The sequence below is a fragment of the Carassius auratus genome, chromosome 29 (genome assembly GCF_003368295.1).
Source record: "Carassius auratus strain Wakin chromosome 29, ASM336829v1, whole genome shotgun sequence".
Taxonomy (NCBI): Eukaryota; Metazoa; Chordata; class Actinopteri; order Cypriniformes; family Cyprinidae; genus Carassius; species Carassius auratus.
This window is the reverse complement of record NC_039271.1, coordinates 16,528,411-16,547,507: the sequence shown is the minus strand read 5'-3', so window position 1 is coordinate 16,547,507 and position 19,097 is coordinate 16,528,411. Positions and strand designations below refer to the sequence as shown.

At 35.7% G+C, this 19,097-nt stretch overlaps 2 protein-coding genes across 24 annotated transcripts in view; both read left to right on the top strand.

The window, feature by feature from the left end:
* LOC113048230 (CUGBP Elav-like family member 2) overlaps positions 1–7,855 on the top strand; it is a 137,897-nt gene extending 130,042 nt beyond the window's left edge. For 13 of the 23 annotated variants that reach the window (XM_026209889.1, XM_026209888.1, XM_026209896.1 and 10 more), the window contains 4 exons: positions 135–314; positions 1,006–1,149; positions 1,514–1,679; positions 3,344–7,855. In XM_026209889.1, the coding sequence (XP_026065674.1) occupies positions 135–314; positions 1,006–1,149; positions 1,514–1,641 (452 nt within the window). In that variant the 3' untranslated portion in view covers positions 1,642–1,679; positions 3,344–7,855. Of the gene's footprint in view, positions 1–116; positions 315–1,005; positions 1,150–1,513; positions 1,680–3,343 lie in introns of all 23 variants that reach the window. The other 10 variants (XM_026209890.1, XM_026209885.1, XM_026209884.1 and 7 more) reach the window with 1 other exon arrangement.
* Positions 7,856–11,095: 3,240 nt separating this feature from the next.
* LOC113048229 (USP6 N-terminal-like protein) overlaps positions 11,096–19,097 on the top strand; it is a 48,150-nt gene continuing 40,148 nt past the window's right edge. The window contains exons 1-2 of the mRNA XM_026209883.1: positions 11,096–11,400; positions 18,677–18,762. Coding sequence (XP_026065668.1) covers positions 18,759–18,762 — 4 coding nt within the window. The 5' untranslated portion in view covers positions 11,096–11,400; positions 18,677–18,758. The remainder of the gene's footprint in view (positions 11,401–18,676; positions 18,763–19,097) is intronic.

The window sequence follows — 19,097 nt, the reverse complement described above, 5'->3', positions numbered from 1 at the left end:
ATTTTGTCTGTTTTTGTGGGTGTCGTGTTGTGCTTTGTTGTAGAAACACACCCTGAGTCCAAATTCTAACGAGTAAGAGCACTTCTTTTTTCTTTATTGTTGGGTTTTATGTAAAGTTGCTCACATGCTCTCAGGTATGGCAGCTCTGAACGGCGGGCTGGGCAGCACGGGCCTAAGTAACGGGTCGGGCGGGCCCATGGATGCTCTCACACAGGCCTACTCAGGGATCCAACAGTACGCGGCTGCCGCCCTGCCCACCCTCTACAGCCAGTCCCTACTGCAGCAACAGAGTGCTGCGGGCAGCCAGAAAGAGGGTATGGGGACACACGCTGGACATTGCTTACACTGGAAGTGAAAAGTGAAATCTAGTTCATAATTTAAGTAACACAGCGAATATGGAAGTAAATCAAGGACAAAACTAAAAAAAAAAAAAAGTTAGCATTTTTGAGATTACAATGCAACATGGTTGAATATTTATCTATTGAATATTTAAATATACATACAGACACACACAGATAGATAGATTTAAAATAACAAATAATAAATCAATCTTCCAAAATTCCATAGTATTTGGTCATTTTTATTTTTATTTTTTACTTTAGAAATGTAGCTTCACACTTTTTTCTTTTTACTTTTGTCAATAATATACATTCATAACCAAATCAGTGTCAGTACACATACTACAGTTTAAAACTTTACATCAAAGGATTACATTGTATTTTAAAATATATTAATACAGAAAAGCATTATTTCCTATTATAATATTTCACAATATTGCTGATTTTAATATTTAAAAAAAAATCATATATATATATATATATATATATATATATATATATATATATATATATATATATATATATATATATATATATATATATATATTAGTTGGTTTATTTATTTATTTGATTTTATTGTCCTTAATATCCTTTCATGCAGCACAATAGTTGTGGTTTCTCCACTAAGCGTGGACACATGTATGTTTTGTGTGTGTGTGTGGAACAGGACCTGAAGGAGCCAACCTGTTCATCTACCACCTGCCACAGGAGTTTGGGGACCAGGACATCCTACAGATGTTCATGCCTTTCGGAAACGTGGTGTCTGCCAAAGTCTTTATTGACAAACAAACCAATCTGAGCAAGTGCTTCGGTATGAACTGAAATTCAGTCACTCATGGGAAAGACAACAACAAAAATTGACCAGAAACAGTTAATCACTTAAGGCTAACAGTACATATTAATCAGAATACAAAAAATAAAATGACAGCTTTTTTATTAATAATAATGATTATTTTGCCATCATATTAATGCCATAATATTGTTGTTTTGCAAAATTTAAATTAAACTGTGTTTATGAACCCTTTTATCGCTTGGTATATAATACTATATTTCTTTTTATTTCTAAATTAAATTTCATGCTGTCATTTAGTTTAATTGGACATGGCATGAGCAGTTGTTTTGCAGCCAAACGTGAGTTGATTACAATCGAAAGACATTGTGTATGTTCCTTGCAGGTTTCGTCAGTTATGACAATCCTGTGTCAGCGCAGGCCGCCATTCAGGCGATGAACGGATTTCAGATCGGCATGAAGCGTCTCAAAGTCCAGCTCAAGCGCTCGAAGAACGACAGCAAACCGTACTGATCTTAGCTCTAGGGCCTCTCTCATGTTACACTGCTAGGGTAAGTCCCCACTGCTGCCACGGTTGCCAAACTGGGACTCCGGGGGGAGGGGGTGCACGAGGGGGAGTTTCACCCTTTGACCACCAGAGGGAGCCACTCTCCCATAACCTTCTTTTCAGCTTTTTGAATTAATAACAGTATTATTATTTTGTCTCTTTTTTTTCTTCTTCACATGAACGCTTCCATTTCCGCCATTTTTTGTATGACTTGCGATGGATGAACAGCTATTATTGGTCAACTTTTATTTTATTTTTATTTTTTCTCGTTTAAGTCATGTGTAAACTATTTGGTTTTTTTAAATTACATATTTATACAATAGCTATTTCAAACTATGATGATAACAACAGCAGAAAGAAATGATGTATAAAGTATTATTTGTTTCTCTTTGTGAACCTGAGGCTTGTAAGGACAAGTAGAGAAGGTTCCGATATGATTAAAGCACCAATATGCACATTAACCTTTGCCCTTTGGCCTCTGGTGTCGGTTCAGGGCTTTGCTGCTCCTTCGAACCCTTGGCCCACTGGCACTATAGAGGAAAGGGTTAAACCCGCTGTGGCCTCTCTGTAGTCAACGGCAAAAACTGCCTAAACAGCTTCCTCAACAAATACTTGCCGTCAAATGTTCAGTGATTTTTTTTTATTATTATTATTTGTCATTCTCTGTCAGTAAGGCTTTTTTTTTTTTTTTCCGTTATTGTCGTTTTTTTATGCTTGGTTTTTAGGTTTGGTTTGTTTATTTATTTATTTTTTAAAGGGAAAAAAAATAGTCCGAATTTTATGGGTCAGATGATTGTGGTCTTTGTCCAAAAGAATTTGTGTAGAGCATTAAAAAATATTTAGATCTGTCGATGGTTAAAAAGAATAAAGCATTCTAGGTTCTGTGTGGAGGGGTGGGCAACTGAAAACTTGATATTTATTGAAAGAAAAAAAACACATAAATTACAGAAAGCCACAGGCCTGTAAATTTTATTTGTAAAAAAATGCAGTTCTATTTTTATACAAAATTTCTACTGCCTCTGAAGTAAAGGACTTTATTTATTACCTTTTAAGTTATTAGGTTTGGAAAGTCGTCTTCTTAAACCACACACTCTGTTGCGTGACGAGAACACAGAATCACGTGCAAAACCCCTATTTTTTCTTTCTTTCTCTCTCTCGCCATTTCCCACAATCCCATCCGTCACGTCCCCATCATATCTGTCTCGACTCTCTCTTCCTCTTCTCTCTTTCATCATAAGTAGTGGCACTTCATAAGTGAAATCTCTCTTTTTTGTTTCATTTTGTTTCATATTGTTTGGTTTTTGTTCGTACTCTCCAAAAAAATAAATTAATAAATAAAAAAGCGATCCATCTAGCGGTCTCAGATCGGGAGATCGGACCAGGATGGATACTTTTGGGTGTATGTCTGTATGGAGAAGATCGAGTATGTGTTTGTATTCTCGTGTACATGTTGGCAGTTTATTCAAAATTTCTGTACTGTGTATATATTTATATATATATATATAAACAATGCTAATGTGATGTTGGTGAAACGCTGGTTAATAGCACTGCTACTGTTATTGTCTGTTCGTTTGTTTTGTTTGTTCGTTTGTTGTTCTCATGGTTTAATGATGTTAGTTGTGTGCCGGAGCTGTGTGTGTAACTCTCCTCTCCCGTTTTCTTCCCTAGAACTCATCTCCATGACTCTATGCTCATCGTTTGCCTAGCATGTCTACGTGGCGTACAAAAAAAAAAAGTCTCATCGTCCTGTCATTATTTTCTGATGTTTTTCTGAGTTCTCCTGCTCATAATCTGGTCTCCTTTTACTGATCTTTGTACTTTGATCTTAGCCTGATCTGTTTGGAAAATATTCGCATGTGACCTCATTTTGAACTTTTTTTTTTCTTTCTTGTTTTTGTTTTGTTTTCTGTTTTGTTTTTTTGTTTGTTTAGATTAACTTGTGAGGGAGGGAGGGAAGGGAGGAAAAAAAAACAAACAAAAAAAACAACAATAATAATAATGTGAAAACGCTGCATTCACACTCTAGAGACAGAGTATATTTACTAGCATAACCAGAGCATCATTTTAAGAAATAAAACAAAAAAGAAAACAAAAAAATCCTGTGGCAAAACAATTACAAATATTTACGTTTGACTTTATTTCTTTTTTCTTTGTCAGATTGTTTTCTCTCTCTCTCTCTCTGTATTGTTGTTTGTTTGTTTTCCATTCATTTAAAGTAAACTTGAACGTTCAATACAGGGATTGGCGTTGGGACTTACTGTCGGCAACACTCATAATTTGAGGCCTGCCGTAAGAAACCCATGCTGGTTTCTAAATGAATAGACTACTTCCACGCAGTTTTAATAATAATAATAATAATAATAAAAAAGCTGTCTGATCGATATTAGAATCTCTCAGAGCTTGCTCGTGGTTTTTACATTTTTCAGGCAGTGTAAAGTTTTTTGATAAGGCCATTTTAAGTGGCTTGATTTCTCATTAAAGTCTATATAAAACCACTTTTTTCTAGAGTAGTAAAGGTATAAACACACACACACACACACACAAGATTGCCCTGTTTGGGGGGAAATGCTACCTACGTGTCACACCTTTTGCTGAACTGACTTACAGTTAGACAATCTGTGGTTTAAATGCACATGAAATGACCTATATTTTATACTGTTTAAATGTATAGAGGAAAAAAAAAAACAGAGTTTGTGTAACCCGCGGTCCCGTCGGTGCTTTTCGTGGATAAAGTCGTGGTTTCATCAAGTCTAACAGTCTTATTTGTCTCATGTTTTTAAAGAGAAGACTAAAAATCAATTTACTTGAACAATAGATAAAGCCTTTCATAAGTACTATTACTACTACTCCTTTTTGTTTTGTTTGTTTGTTCTTTTTTTCTTTGTTTTTTTGTTATTCTTTCTTTTTTTTCTTTTTTTTTTTGATAGGAGTCCCTCTTTGCTAAATTTGTTGTTGGGTAATTAGCTATATAAAAATTCTTAAAAGTTACAGTGTCAGCTTGTGAAGCATCTATGTCATTCTATTATTTCATTTCTATTGTGGGAAACAATATTTAGATGTGTTATGTTGTTCAGCAAAAATGTGATTTTTTTTTCTTATAAAGAAAAAACAAGATGAGTGGAATTTAGTGCCAAATTCTGACGGTACATCCTGCCTACAGCTTCAGTGTTTTACTTGTGAAATTATTTGATAACATGGGTATTTTATTACGTAAGTGTTTTGTATGGAACCCTCATATTTAAAGATATAGATTTAAAAAAAGGTTGTTAACTTGCTCTTCTGTGGTCTTGTTGCCTGAAACTGTTCATGTTTTTGATTTCTTTCTTTCTTTTTTCTTTATTTGTAAAGATGTACAAAGTGCCCATGTGTCATAATCGCTCTCACAAGCACACACACACACATTCACAGGTAAGCACACACACACACATGCACGCATACACACACCTATGCGAAAGGTTGACCTCACAACCCTCTTTTCTTTGACGGTGTGTGTATGTGAGCCCCTGAGATTGAGTCTCAGCAGTTCCCCTTACACAAACAAACACACACACACACACAATGCATTTACACCACAGAATGCTCCAAATTTGACAGGACAAATTCATCTGATATATGATATTATGTGTGATGGGACAAAATATTGATGTATTTTTGTGAATTGTGAATCAGGCATTGAACTTTTGACCATCATAATAGAATACAGGGCCATTAAGACATAATCATTACGCAACAATTGATCGGTGTTCCTCGAAACGTCTCAGTGTAGTCTCGCTTTCTGCTGCCTTTATCAGGACTATTTTACGTTCGTAGGACAAACAAAACTCCGTCCTGATGCCAAAGTAGTTCAGCATGATCCACAGTGTTCGATAGCGCCTGTAGCACTTTGCTGTAAACGTTTACACATCTTTCGAACGGCCCGTAAAAAATATTGTTTACGAACGTAGTTTACAGGCAGCCCCCTTAAACCAGTTTACTTCACTATATAGCACTATTTTATACCCAAGCTCTGCCGTTGCCTTAACACGTCGATCAGTATTAATGGGCTGGAATACATTGCTGCACATTTAATATGTGTGCCAAGGTTGTGTGTGTGTGTTTTGAGTGACTGTGTTGTGTGACGGTTGATCGTTGTATATACGTCCGCGTTATTTCGTAATCTTTAGCCAAAACCGGATCTGCCAAACTTTGTGCCAGCCAAAAACAACAACAAAAGGGACTCTTTTATGAAACAAGAACAAATTTGTGTAAATTATTTGTTACCATTTGTATAGAAATGTAAACATTTTTTTGTGAATAAAAGTTTTTGCTTAAATTGTGCGCAAGCAGAACTTATTTCCATATGTACTATATATAAAAAACCATTCATACATAAATTGCCATATAAAAACAGTCTCAAGTAATTTTTTACCCATTCTTGTGTTGTTTGTTGCACACATTCTGTAAGAATATGTAAATCAAGTGTCTGTTCTCCAAACTAACTGAACTGTTACGTGACCTATGGCTATTTTTGCACACAAGAACATTTGTATAAACTGTTTGTAAAAACAGTGACAGTTTTTGTATGAATGGTTTTTACAAAAAATGTATTAGACTTGTCTTTCATGAAAGAGGCCCCAAAAAATTACGTTTTTTGTATTTTTTATTTCCCCGTTAATGAGCAAGTTTCGTATTGGGAAGTTCGAGTCAGTTTATGATATACTTTCACCAAATCGTACAAACACAAAAGCACACGCGCACTAGCAAAGCGTTAAAACGCGCAGTATTAAAATTGATGACTTCTTACGCTTACCCAGTAAAGTCTTTTGACTCGCTGCTTAACATCCCAGAAAGTCGTTGGAAATAGTTCGCGAGACCGAGTTCTATGTTGCACGTAAGCAATTATTAACATGCTAAATTTTTCATGGAATGCATCTTTGTTTGACCTCATTTAATTGGTTCGACTTGATGTAATATCACTCTCTAATGAACTGCGGTTCGGCTTAAGTGTTTTTACCTCAGAACAGTGCATTATCGTTTCCGTCATTTATCACACTTCATCACAATCAACTTCAGACAAACAGGGTATGCTTTCACGGCCAGCACAATTTCACAAACACATGAAGCCACACATTTGTCAGATGTTTAGTAAAGCACAAACTCTAAAGGGAGTTCTCGCTGAGACTCTTTCGCTCAGGGGTTTTACACGCCACACGCATCTGAAAACTGTTTGTTGTTTCTGTTGTTTCTTTCTTTCTTTCTCTTAAGTGCTATTTAACAAGTGTATTTTAAAGAAAAAGACAAACGATGTGTAGTTTCCTTTTGCATTTTGGCTTCTGTCAAGTTTTTTGGAAATGTATGTGTTTATCTAATGTGCCGTAACAAAAGCTTGTCGTCTGTAGATTAATATCATTTCGTTTGATTCTAAAAAGATTTCAGTAGTTTTAAGTATTGTCTTGAGAAAAGCCAAAGTCGATGCATTTCAGTGGATTATGTAAGCGTGATACATGTTTGTTTGACAACACTTTGAAAATCTGTCTTTGGATGGGAATTTAAAAAGTACAAAAAAAAAAAAAGCAGGCTTTCCTATTTCTATCACTGATTGTACTTATGCCTTTTGTACCAGTGGAACTTTTTATACTGGCAATTAAAGGAAAAAGAAAAAAAAAACTATCCGACAGGCTGCGGGCCGACAGCGACTGGTTCCCGAGTTTGATTTCTAGTTGGCGTCCAGAACGTTAGGTTTTGATATAAAGATTTTTTTTTTTGTTTTTAGAAGAACTTTGGCTTGGTATCTTTAGCCTCCTCTTCTTTATTCTTCACATCAATATTTGCTTTCCATTTCCTTTTGTTCATTTCCTCTCTCGGAAAGAGGGTCGAGGAGTTTTCCTTTTGGCTTCTAAATACGTAATGCCGTTTGTCTTTACAACAGCGGTAAGTTTCATTTAGTTAAGTATTGTGCAGTCACCATGATAAAGACGATTTAGAAGTACTTAGACACCTTCAGTGGATAAATGTATTAGTTTGACAAACGAGATAAAAGTAATTTGAGGACTTTGCTTTTAGCTGGTTAGATTTTTCTGGTTTCTCTGTCTTTGCTGTTAACCTAACTGTGTAGCTGGAACAGTCAGACTTATTTTTGTAAATGTATGTTCTTGTGTGATGCAGTTTTTTGCCTCTGTCTCCGATATTAAACCATTTTTCCTAATACTCGTCTCTTTCTCTGTGGCGTGGTGTTCCAGTACCTGTCCGATGTTGTACGAATGTTCACGCGACCCCTCACGTCTCTTTTCTATCTCCTTCTCACTTTGTTTTTCTGTACTGTTTATTGGTTATTTGGTTTTCTTTTACATTGCAGTTAATTTCTCATCACCAAACATGGTAAATATACATAAAGATTTATATATGTATATTTCTGTGCAGCCCAACTTGCTGTAACAGTAGATGGACACCCCCGTCTTTTGGTTCCTAATGTTTGACCGAAAAATTAGGCGAAAAATGTTCCATTTTTAAAAACGGACCCATTTTTCCAGTAGATTTGATTTGAAATGTAAGATACATACTGTTCTGTACTGTACCGCTGATCTGGGCGAGGCCCCCCGTCTGTCCTTCTGTCTCTGTCCCAATCCACTATGTGCTGTCCATGTGTCCACTGCATCCCTACAGAGATACCAGAGAGTCCCAAATCAATTAACAGCCATTATAAAGTGATACAAATGATACTTGAGCGTTCCAGTGCTTTGGAAAGTCCAGTTAGAGCAGGCACCAGGGTTTCAGTGCTTGATTTTGTTTTGAAAAGAGAAGGGACGGTTCACCTGACAATGATGATTCTGCTACTCTAAATATGTATGAATGGCTTTCCTCTGTGAAACACAAAAGGAGATATTTTGCCATAACTTTTCGTGATGTAAGTCAATGGGGATTTTGAATGTCAAGCTCTGAATGGGACCAATAAGCACCATAAATGTAGTCCATACTATTTGTGTTTTATTTTAGAATAAAATTCACTGTCTCTTTAACTCCGAGAATCCACCAAAAACTGGTTATATAGAGAAAATAGCAGGATAGCACTTTGTTCTTGTAGAGGTTTTTGTTGGAGGAATATTTTAAAGGACGTTTTTTTTTTATTATTATTATTTTTTACCAGAGGTACAAAAAAGTAAAAATATAAGTCACAGTAGTCATCCATGTTGGTATGCTTTTTAGATATGACACTGTCAAAATATGTGATATCAGAATCACTTCAGAAAAAACAGAACTAAGTGAGTCCGTGTCACTGTGTGTGGAAACTGAACTTAGGGGTATATACAAGATAAGAAATCAGAAAGCTTTTATCAAAGACGTCTGCTGCTGGAACACAGACACGACATCAGACAGCTACAAAAGACTTTCCCATGGGCGAGAGGTTGATATGGTACCAAAAATAAATCAATAAAATAAACCTGGATCTGACTGATCATGAGCTTATGGTTGCAGGTAAGACTAAACTTGAAAGATGCATTTTTTTGTGATATATTATGCAACTATATGATTCTAGTTAAGATAAAGCAAAATGTATTAGTATAACAGATTACACACACAAACACACACACACACACATAATTATAATTGAATATAGAACTGTTTTAATGTAGCCTACTACATTATTTGATATTACTCTGCTGGTCAAACTACTGCTATGGTGAAAAACAAATATACGAATAGCAGAAATGAAATTGTGAATATTAAAGCAGTGAGGGAAAATGTATCATTTAAAGGTGTTTGAAGGTGAATTGTGCCTCATCAATTATGAACAAGTTCCTAGTTCATACATTACAAGGAAGCAGCTAAAGCATTATTGAGGTGACGGGCATTTAAAGTGAATGTTTTGAAAGCAATTAACGCAAAGAGAATAAAAGAGTAGCTATTACAGTTTTTATTAAGATGAATAGTAAATGCGAATGACCGCTTTCAACACAAGGTGTTTGTTGCCCTTCAGTGGTCACACGGCGCAAGTGCGTTAAAGGGAAGATGATACAAGGTGGGTAATGCCAGAACTATATAATCTGGTGAATAAACACTTTGAGTGTCTGATGGTTTTTAAAGGGGGAAATAATGATAATACTGTGTGTATTAGTAGCCTATGTTGGTCTGACATATAAATGCTGTGGCATGTCAGTAACTTTCATAACCATCGTAGGCTACATACAATAATATAATGGCAAGGCATTACCTTCTTGACGTTAAGCTTAAAGTAATTCCATGTAATACAAAGGCAAACAATGCAAGGGCAACACACGACCAAAGAGAAGACGTTTGAAGACAAAGGCTTTTCATCGCTGGATTTGTCTAAACTACAGTAAGTACCACACTAACAAATGGCCATTGAAATTCTCGCGAACTGATGGAGTTATGGATTGTGCGTCACTTGCTCATATATGAAAATGCATAATACAGTATAACCTACACGCAACCAAATCTACATTGTCCCTCAGTAAAATATGTATAATTACAAGCAACTAACCTAAACCAAACACTTACCCTATAGTAAGTTGGGGTTAATTTTGATTACTCAGTATAACGATGGCATTAAAATAAAGCGCAACTGTGTTTGAAAAGTGAGTGTTGCATGCCCTTTGGCCACCAGATGGAGTCAATACTTCTTAAATTGTACAAAAAGCAGGCTGCTCATCATCAAGACCTCTATAAATATAAACTAACACACCAAGACAGGCAGCATTAGGGTTCTAAACAACAAAAGGTACTGAAGCACAACATTTCAGAAACATTAATCACAACAGCAAACATTACGTGCACTGTCACATTTTGAGTTGCTTTATAATATATTCTAACAGGAAGGGCCATGGCAGTAGCCTATGATATTTTGGCTTGAAATGTGCACCCTGCAGTACATGATATAATATATATATGAAATATATACATTAAATATAAAATGTATATATATGAATATCATTTATATTTACATTAACAATGCAGTGCACTATATATTAAGTATATAATATTACTACTCAGTTCTTTAATGTATAATTACACAGTAACAAAGACACCGTAAAATAAAGTGTAACCAAACAAAACAGAGCATATTATTTATAATAAATAAAAATAAAACAAGAAGATAGAATAGAAAAAGAATAAAGAATGCTAGTTTCAGAGGCTCTCTCAAGTAGACAAGTAGTAAGAATAGAAATAGAGAGTGCAAGTGTGTGGAGGGTAGAGGGTCGTGTTTCTTTTTCTTCCTAGAATTAGAACAGAGAGTCCCAGAGTTAGTGTCGAGTGAAGATGGATTTTGTGCCTCTCTGGGATGCCATTATAATGCGCCGTTCACATGCAGAACCCAAGCTTCTACAGGGCACATACTTCTGAAGTAGAATATTAAAATATTTTATTTGGTTAATATTAGCAATCCTGTGATATTTTATGCTGAACTTCGCTGGCCAACAGTAACTAAAAATGGCATGCACAGGGAGGGCTTAAAATCCTAGTCATCTCATTACATATGGACCCGGGTTTGTACAGTGACTGCATGAGTATCGCGTCGCGAGGATGTGGGCAGAGTTTGGCGGGCGGCGCGAGAGCACCTGAGCTGCTGCTGCAGGGGTTTCCATAGCGAGCGCATTCACTCTCTCTCACTCACTTCAGCGGGAACACCGCAGACTTCCTGGAGCGGGATAATGCGTGCAGTCCGCTCGCATTTACGCCACAGAACCGGCTGAAGGGATGTAGGCGGAGCGCGGACGCGAGCTATAAAGGTAAACGCTAATCAATGATCAGCTGTGATCCGGAGATATTGATCCGAATGAAGTTCTGTTCGTTTACTGTGCTAAAGTAGCGCTAGCGAGGCAGTTGGAGCCCTGCAGAGTCGAACAGGGCAGTCAAAGGAAGTTTAAATCCCCGAAATATGGCGAAATGTTTAATCGCGTATGTTTAAGAACTCTTTGACAAGGAAATGCTGTTTTATTTCCTCTGAAGTTGTTTATAATTAAATTCAATGAGGCCTAGCGAGCCAAACGCTCGGACGGCCCCCAGCAGCAGGGTTGACGCTGTTTGGTCGGTTTCAACACAACACAATGAGGCGCGCTGATTGGCGGAGTACACAGATGCAGACCGTTGATTGGCTGAGCGCGCTGTCTTTCACGAGGTGTCCCGAGTGCCTTTTAAATGTTTTGGCATGTTCATTTGAGGAGATGCAATGATTTTCAATTCGATTGAAATTCACAATACAAATGAATTCAAATTTTAAATCACTATTTATCCAGCATGCTGCACTGTAGGAAACCACTGAAATAGGTTAGTCAGTATTATTATTAGTTCCAATAGTATTCTTTGAAATGCATTGAAGTACAGTGTAAATAGTCTAAATATGGAAACAATTCCATAACCATGATAGCTAAACCATAGTTTTGGTTAAAGGCAGTCACAACTCACCTCATGAATCACTGCTTGATTAAGCCTATTACATCTATTACAAGTATATCATAAAAGAAAACACACACACAAAAAAATAATGGTAATTATATTAAGGAAAACTTATATTAAGGAAAACATACATTCATGTTTATGCCTTAAACAACCAGATTTTGTATTTAAATGTGACAATGGAACACAAAACCAGTCAATAGGGTCGTTTTTTCAAAATTGAGATTTAAACTTCATTTGAAAGTAATGGGAAGTCGTGGTTAGAGAGTATGACTCCTCCCAACCCTAAGGTTGTGGGTTCAAGTCTCGGGCTGGCAATACCAAGACAGAGGTGAGTCACCAAACCCCCAACTGCTCTGTCTGTCTGTGTCTCATGTCACTTTCACTTTCCATTGATGTATGGTTTGTTATGACGATATTTGGCAGTTGATTTACAACTATCTGGAATCTGAGGGTGCAATAAAATATTACGAAAATAGCCTTGAAAGTTGTCAAAATTAAGTTCTAAGCAATGCATTTTAGTAAACATGATATATTTATTGATATATTTACAGTAGAAAAATTTACAAAATATCTTCATGGAACATGATCTTTACCCTAATGATTTTTGGCATAAAAGAAAAATCAATAATTTTGACCCATACAGTGTTTTTTTGGCTATTGCTACAAATATACCCCAGCGACTTAAGACTGGTTTTGTGGACCAGGGTTACAAATGTGCTTACAGTAGATTAGATATAATTTATTAGATGTATGTTCAGTAAACTACATTCTAATATGCTGATTTATTATCAATGTTGGAAACACTTTTGCTGCTTAATATATGTTTATAACCTGTGATACTTTTTTTAGGATTCTTTGATGAGGTCAAAAGTTAAAAAGAACAGCATTTATTTAAAATAGATATCTTTTGTAACAATGTACACTACTGGTCAAAAGTTTGGGGTCCATTTTTCTTTTTCTTTCTTTTTTTCTTTTTCTTTCTTCAATTTTTTGAAATAAATGAATGCTTTTATTCAGCAAGAATGTGTTAAATTGATAAAAAAAGTGAAAGAGTCTTATATTGTTGTAAAAGATTTACATTTGTAACTTTATTCATCAAATAACTATACAAAAGTATCACAGGTTCCAAAAAATGTTTAAGTAGCACAACTGTTTCAAATTACAACATTGATAATAAGTCAGAATATTAGAATGATTTCTGAAGGATCATGTGACACTGAAGACTGGGGGGTAATGATGCTGGAAATTCAGCTTTGGATTTATTAATTTTTTTGTCAAATAAATGCAGCCATCACGAACAGGCTTATTTAAAACATAAAAAAAATCTTTCTGACCCCTAACTTTTGAACAGCAGTGTATGTGTGTATATATATATATATATATATATATATATATATATATATATATATATACACACACACAAACACGCACACTTTTTTATTTTTTTACTGGAAAACAAGACAACGATAAGTTTCTTTCTGCAGTGTTGTAAAGCTTAAGGAATTGTCCCAGTGCAGATGAAATGGTCTTTTGAACCCTTCAGACACTCACAGCAGCAGCATCCCTGAAGACTTTATTGTTCTTCTAACTTCTGTGAAGAAAGTAAGAGGCCATTTATTTGCTGACACACAGATGTTTGATGGATGGCTTCAGCCGGAGAGGTAGAGGGGGGCAGATGAGGAACTCGACTGGTTTAGTCCACAGATAAGGATAGATCACTTCCTGTGTGGGGGAGGTTTTACCATGGCAACCAAAATGCAAAGCTTTCATACCTGTAGCTGGTATATTAGACAGTTCTCTACTGTAGGATGATGTTATTACTTTTGTGAAACACTTCCCCTAACCCAGAATCACACTCTTACTCACACACACATTGCCATTGCTGTCTGGTTATTTGCAATTTGGGATGATCGATGTAGCTAAAGCAGTATTTCTGATGTCTGATTACCTTTCTCACCGGACAACTTTCATTTTCATCATGCAGACACGGTAAATGAGACAAAAATGGCGTGTCTTTTAATAAGGGATCCTGTAGATGAGGAGGCTGCATTTATTCGCGCGGAGTTACACTTAAATCAGGAGAGGATTTCATTCATTTATTTTGCCTTATCCACATGTATATTTATTTGAACGGTACCATGTTTAAATGGCTTTCACTTGATAACATCTTGCTGCGACCTCTAAGTAACCGAATAATTAGAATTTCCTTTAGGATTCCAGTGTGGTTGGATGCATTGATTGCCCCATCGCACCTTCCGAAAATGAAGCAGATTACAGAATGGAATGAAGAGATGCCAGATGTAAGGGTAGGGCAAGATCTGCAACCATCACCGCAGCTGTTAGATAAACACAAATTATTCACAATTTATTTGGTCATCTTCAAGTTCTACAAATACTAAAGCAACAAATGATTCTTTTCCCTGTTGGATTTAAATATTGTTATTTTGGCCATCTCCTCTTCATCTGTCAGTGATACTGGTGCAGGTTCTCCTCCCATTTTAAGAGTCTCTGAATGATATTTATTGAATGGTAAATATTTGTGAAGTCATGTAATGTTGGCCTACACCCATTTCACGCTCGCAGCTTTACCTGATTGAAATGTTGTATGTTTAATTCTTTTCTGCTGCCAAATTATTTTCTTACTGTGAAAATGAGTATTAGTTCAATAAATTACCTTTATGCCAGTTTTCACCTTTGATAAAATTGATTTAGAATTAAAGTTACGTTTTCCTTGGTATGTGGAAGTCTTTTTGGCGGGAGCTGTTGCCATGGTGAATCATAATTTAAGAGCTTCATTGATCATGGCTTTTCATAGTCGTAAATATATATAGGCTATTGTGTTTAATAAGCAGTGTGCGCGCTCTTTAAATAACAAAGAAAAAACATTGCACCAGACTTTAGATCAGGTTTGAGTTGGTCTATGGCGCAGTCTGTTTTCAGCTCCTCTTTTTTAGATCAGCACGCCCATGGGCGCAAAAATGAGCACATTTGCATTTGCTAATTAAACAACGTGGCGCTAGATGGGAAAATGCGAACGGTGCCGGACTGAAACTAGCAAACACACTTGTGCTGTGCCTTGTGTTGCGTTGCACCGGTTGTATTATAGGGCCCTTAGTGTTGAAGTTTTAACTCCGAGTTTGTTGAACCTCCTTTCTGGAATACACCCCGGATCAATTCAACCTGATTCAAAACAAAAAGCAGTAATATTAATCTCAATATTAAAATTTAATATATAATTTTAATATTGCATTTCATTTTTGAATAATGATGCAAATGATTAGTTCAAATGTTTCATGATTTACTTGATTTGTCCAGGGTTTGTTTGAAAGAACTGATTTTGAATCAGACTTCTTATGCTATTTAAATCAGAGATGTGATTAATACCTGTCTGTACTCTGCACCTAATCTTTAGGAAATGCGATGGGCAACTAAGAAGTATTTTAAAATATTTTATGTTCTCAACAAAATAATACAGACTTTATTATAAATGGTACATAATATATAGCCCAAACTCCCAAAGTTACTATTCTAACTGCAAAAAGGCGCTTCACATTCCTAAGCTGCCCTTGCACTGAGTTCTGGCCAGTGCTGGTACTGATGCCTTCTGCCAGAGAGAACTGATCTGGCACAAAACAAGACGGTCAGCCCACACATACAAACACGCACACATTCAGATGTGAAATCGAAAATGATGTGTCTGGGTGATGCACTTAATGTACTAGGTTGAATTCACTCTCCTATGGTTGTTCTTCTTTGTGTCATGCTGTTGACAGCATCACAGGTGAACTGGTATTTTCGACTTCCATGTGATCTGAAAGGGATAGTTGGAAGTGAACATTCTGTCATCACCAAAACCATGTGACTTCCCTTTTTCCATGGAAGGCAAAAGCTCTTTTGAAGATTGGTTCATGCTTTTACATGCAGTGAAGACAGATAGTGACCAGTCAAACTAGAAGAAGGAGAAGAAAGAATGTAAGAAGTTTGGTACAACTTGTACTCAGACAGTATTACAAATCTAAATGGTAACTTTGTGGGAGGAAACATACTGAAAGGTATGCCTCTGTTCATTTATTTATTATTTTCTCTCTTTACTGAGGCTGGTTAAAATAAGTCCAATCCATGGATTCATATGGTTTTAAGGAACATATTAAATTTTTAATGGTGCAAATTAAATGACTCTACAAATGTCATGTGGTGTTACCAAGCAAAAAGCTACATAAAACAACCCCCCACCCCACACACATTTTTTTTATATTTATAATATACTATATCAACATAATTAAGTTTACAAATATAGTTTAGAAGCCATGTCATTTCAGTGACTTCAGTCAGAGGTTGCACTATACATGACTTTGATTTGGCAGGCAAAACTTTCTCATATATTTGTAGTATAATAAATGCTATAAACTGCATTGACTATAGTGTACAAGAAGATTGACTGAGATTATTATAGCTGACTAAAACTAAAAACAACAATTTTTTATTCATTTTATTTAATTACTAAAACAAAGTGAAAAAAAACAACAATGCAGGCATATATAAAAAAATAAACTAACACAAATGTTACAATTGAACTGAACATGGAAAATATAAAATTCTAAGCTAATTTAAAATGTTAATAAAAACTATAATAAGTCAATACTAAATACTAATACTAAAATAACACCATCACGGACTGCTTTTAAAGTGCTTTTTTGTCATTTTTGGTCACTATTTAATTTTATTGTGTGGTTAAGACAGGTTTGGAACAATGTTAGAGTAAGTAAATAATGACAAATTGTTCATATTCTGATGAGCTATTCCTTAAACTCAAAGTTTTCTCATTACATAGGCATGTGATGGGAGGTCTCATTCCTGTCCCGGGTCGACCCTTATCATTTCCTGTCACCTCCACCCGGTCTGCATCATCCATTTACAGTGATTTCCTCCTCTCACTGCTGTCCCATTACTATCATACACATACACATACACACAATGAATCTGATCATTAATGTACCTACAGGAGGCCGGGGGTGGTGTGTAAAAGAGGGGGGTTATTAGTTGTCCTAATGGAGTGTAGACGGGTAAAATAAGAAAATGCAAGAAAGGTGGGACCCTCACACTGGGTCATGAAAGTTAGCCTGATGCTACAGTCCTGATATCATCACATCACTGTGTGTGTTTGGTGCAGAGTGAGGGAATACGCTTTCATGAGGTCTTATGTAATAGACCACTTTTTTCTTAAAACATTTAAGCTGCTGTGTTTATCCCCCTTCTTCTTCTTTTTTTCCTCCAGTCGCAGCTTAATGTGTAGAGGCAATAAGTAAGCCATTTTTGTTTGTCTTCCTTAAAGTGTTGACTTCCCTGCGATACTGAAAATCTGCTCTCTTTGTTTGAGCTGTTTGACATGTCAGTTTCTGCCTGTTGAGGGGGTGTGCAGATACTTTTATAACCAGTCAGATTAGTTTTACCAGGTGGATGATAAAATTGGTGGAAAGTCCCTCAGAGCTAAACTTAAGAAGGTATTTGAGCCGTCATCTACAGACTTTTCAGATTTGTTTACTAAAAGTAAAATTGAAAATTTAGAAAATAAATAATTAGAAATGCATTTATTAAATGAATTGCTTTGCTAATAGTTAAAATCAAATCAAATGTATCATAACAGCAAGTAACAATAAATATTTTTTAGCAAATTATTTCATTTACTGTGTGGCATACTGTATATCTCTTTAATTATGTGATAATTATGGAAATGTACTATATTCGGGTCAAGTTGGATATACATGTATCATGTAAGTTCCCTTTTTAATCAAGTGAATCAAAATTTAGTCTTAAATATTTAGTTTCTTTTTTTTTATTTTTTTTATTTAATAATTCAAGTATGGTTTTCACCATTAGAGCAGCCAAAGCATTAAAACATAACCATTAGGGGGGAAAAAGAGGCAAACAAGTACATGTAGTAGTTATACATTGAAGTTAGAATTTTATTTTAAGGAGGGAAGAGGAAACTGATTTTGTTCAGTTTATAACAATTTGGCATAGTGACAAAGCTAATTAGGCTGTTTGGTGATGTGTATCACTGGAGTGATGCATATCTGGGTTTAAGATTTTGGTCACGTGTTTTCAGAAAAGCTCTTGTTTGCACATGAAAACAATATCATTCATACATTATGCATTTAAGTCTTCAGTGCTCAAATATTTTTGCTTTGAAATATAATTTGAGTGTGTTTACTCTGAAACAGAAATATTTTAGGTACAATATGTTCTTGAAATAGCTACCAACACAAGTGCAGCAAGATATACAATGATAATTACATTGACTCCTAGTCTTGTGAATGACAAAACTGAAGCTTGTTCAGTGTTGGGACTTTTTTTATGGATTATCTGCTTCAACATTCTACTTAGCATTCCTGGATCACGTCTGAATTGGATGGAGGAATGTTATCTTCGCTCTCTTTGGGAGATAACACTGCTTCACCAACTTTGGCTGGCTGACTGGAATGCTGTGGTTTTTTGCTGCTTTTTTGTTGTTGTTGTATCAATTCAAGAGGTTTTAGTATGTTTCTACACCAATTACTTCCCAATGGCTTTTGTGTTCTTAAGGAGGTATTTGTTGGATGTGTCCAGGTCATGAGTGCCTTGAGGAGAACAGCTGTTGAGAAGAACCTCACCTGGACCACACACTCCAGCCAACTCCCAGCATCCCAGTATGAGTGAGTACATACAGTACATCATCAGCATAACACAAGCCGAGACTCACCTTGTGGCAAACAGTGAAGTACTCCACAGTATGTAATGTGTAATGAATTAAAAACATAATTAGCATTTATTATTTTACCTGATACCTGACGAAAGAGCCTCTAATAATACTAAATATTATTAACACTTATACTAAAGTGACACTATGAGTAAATGGGAAAAGACCTCTTTATTTGTATATACATTGCTGTACAAATCTGATTTGAAATCGGCTTAAGCTTCATGAAATCTAGTTAAATAACGTCCTGGATTCACATCAGATCAACGCAGATCCTTCAGTAAGTTCCTG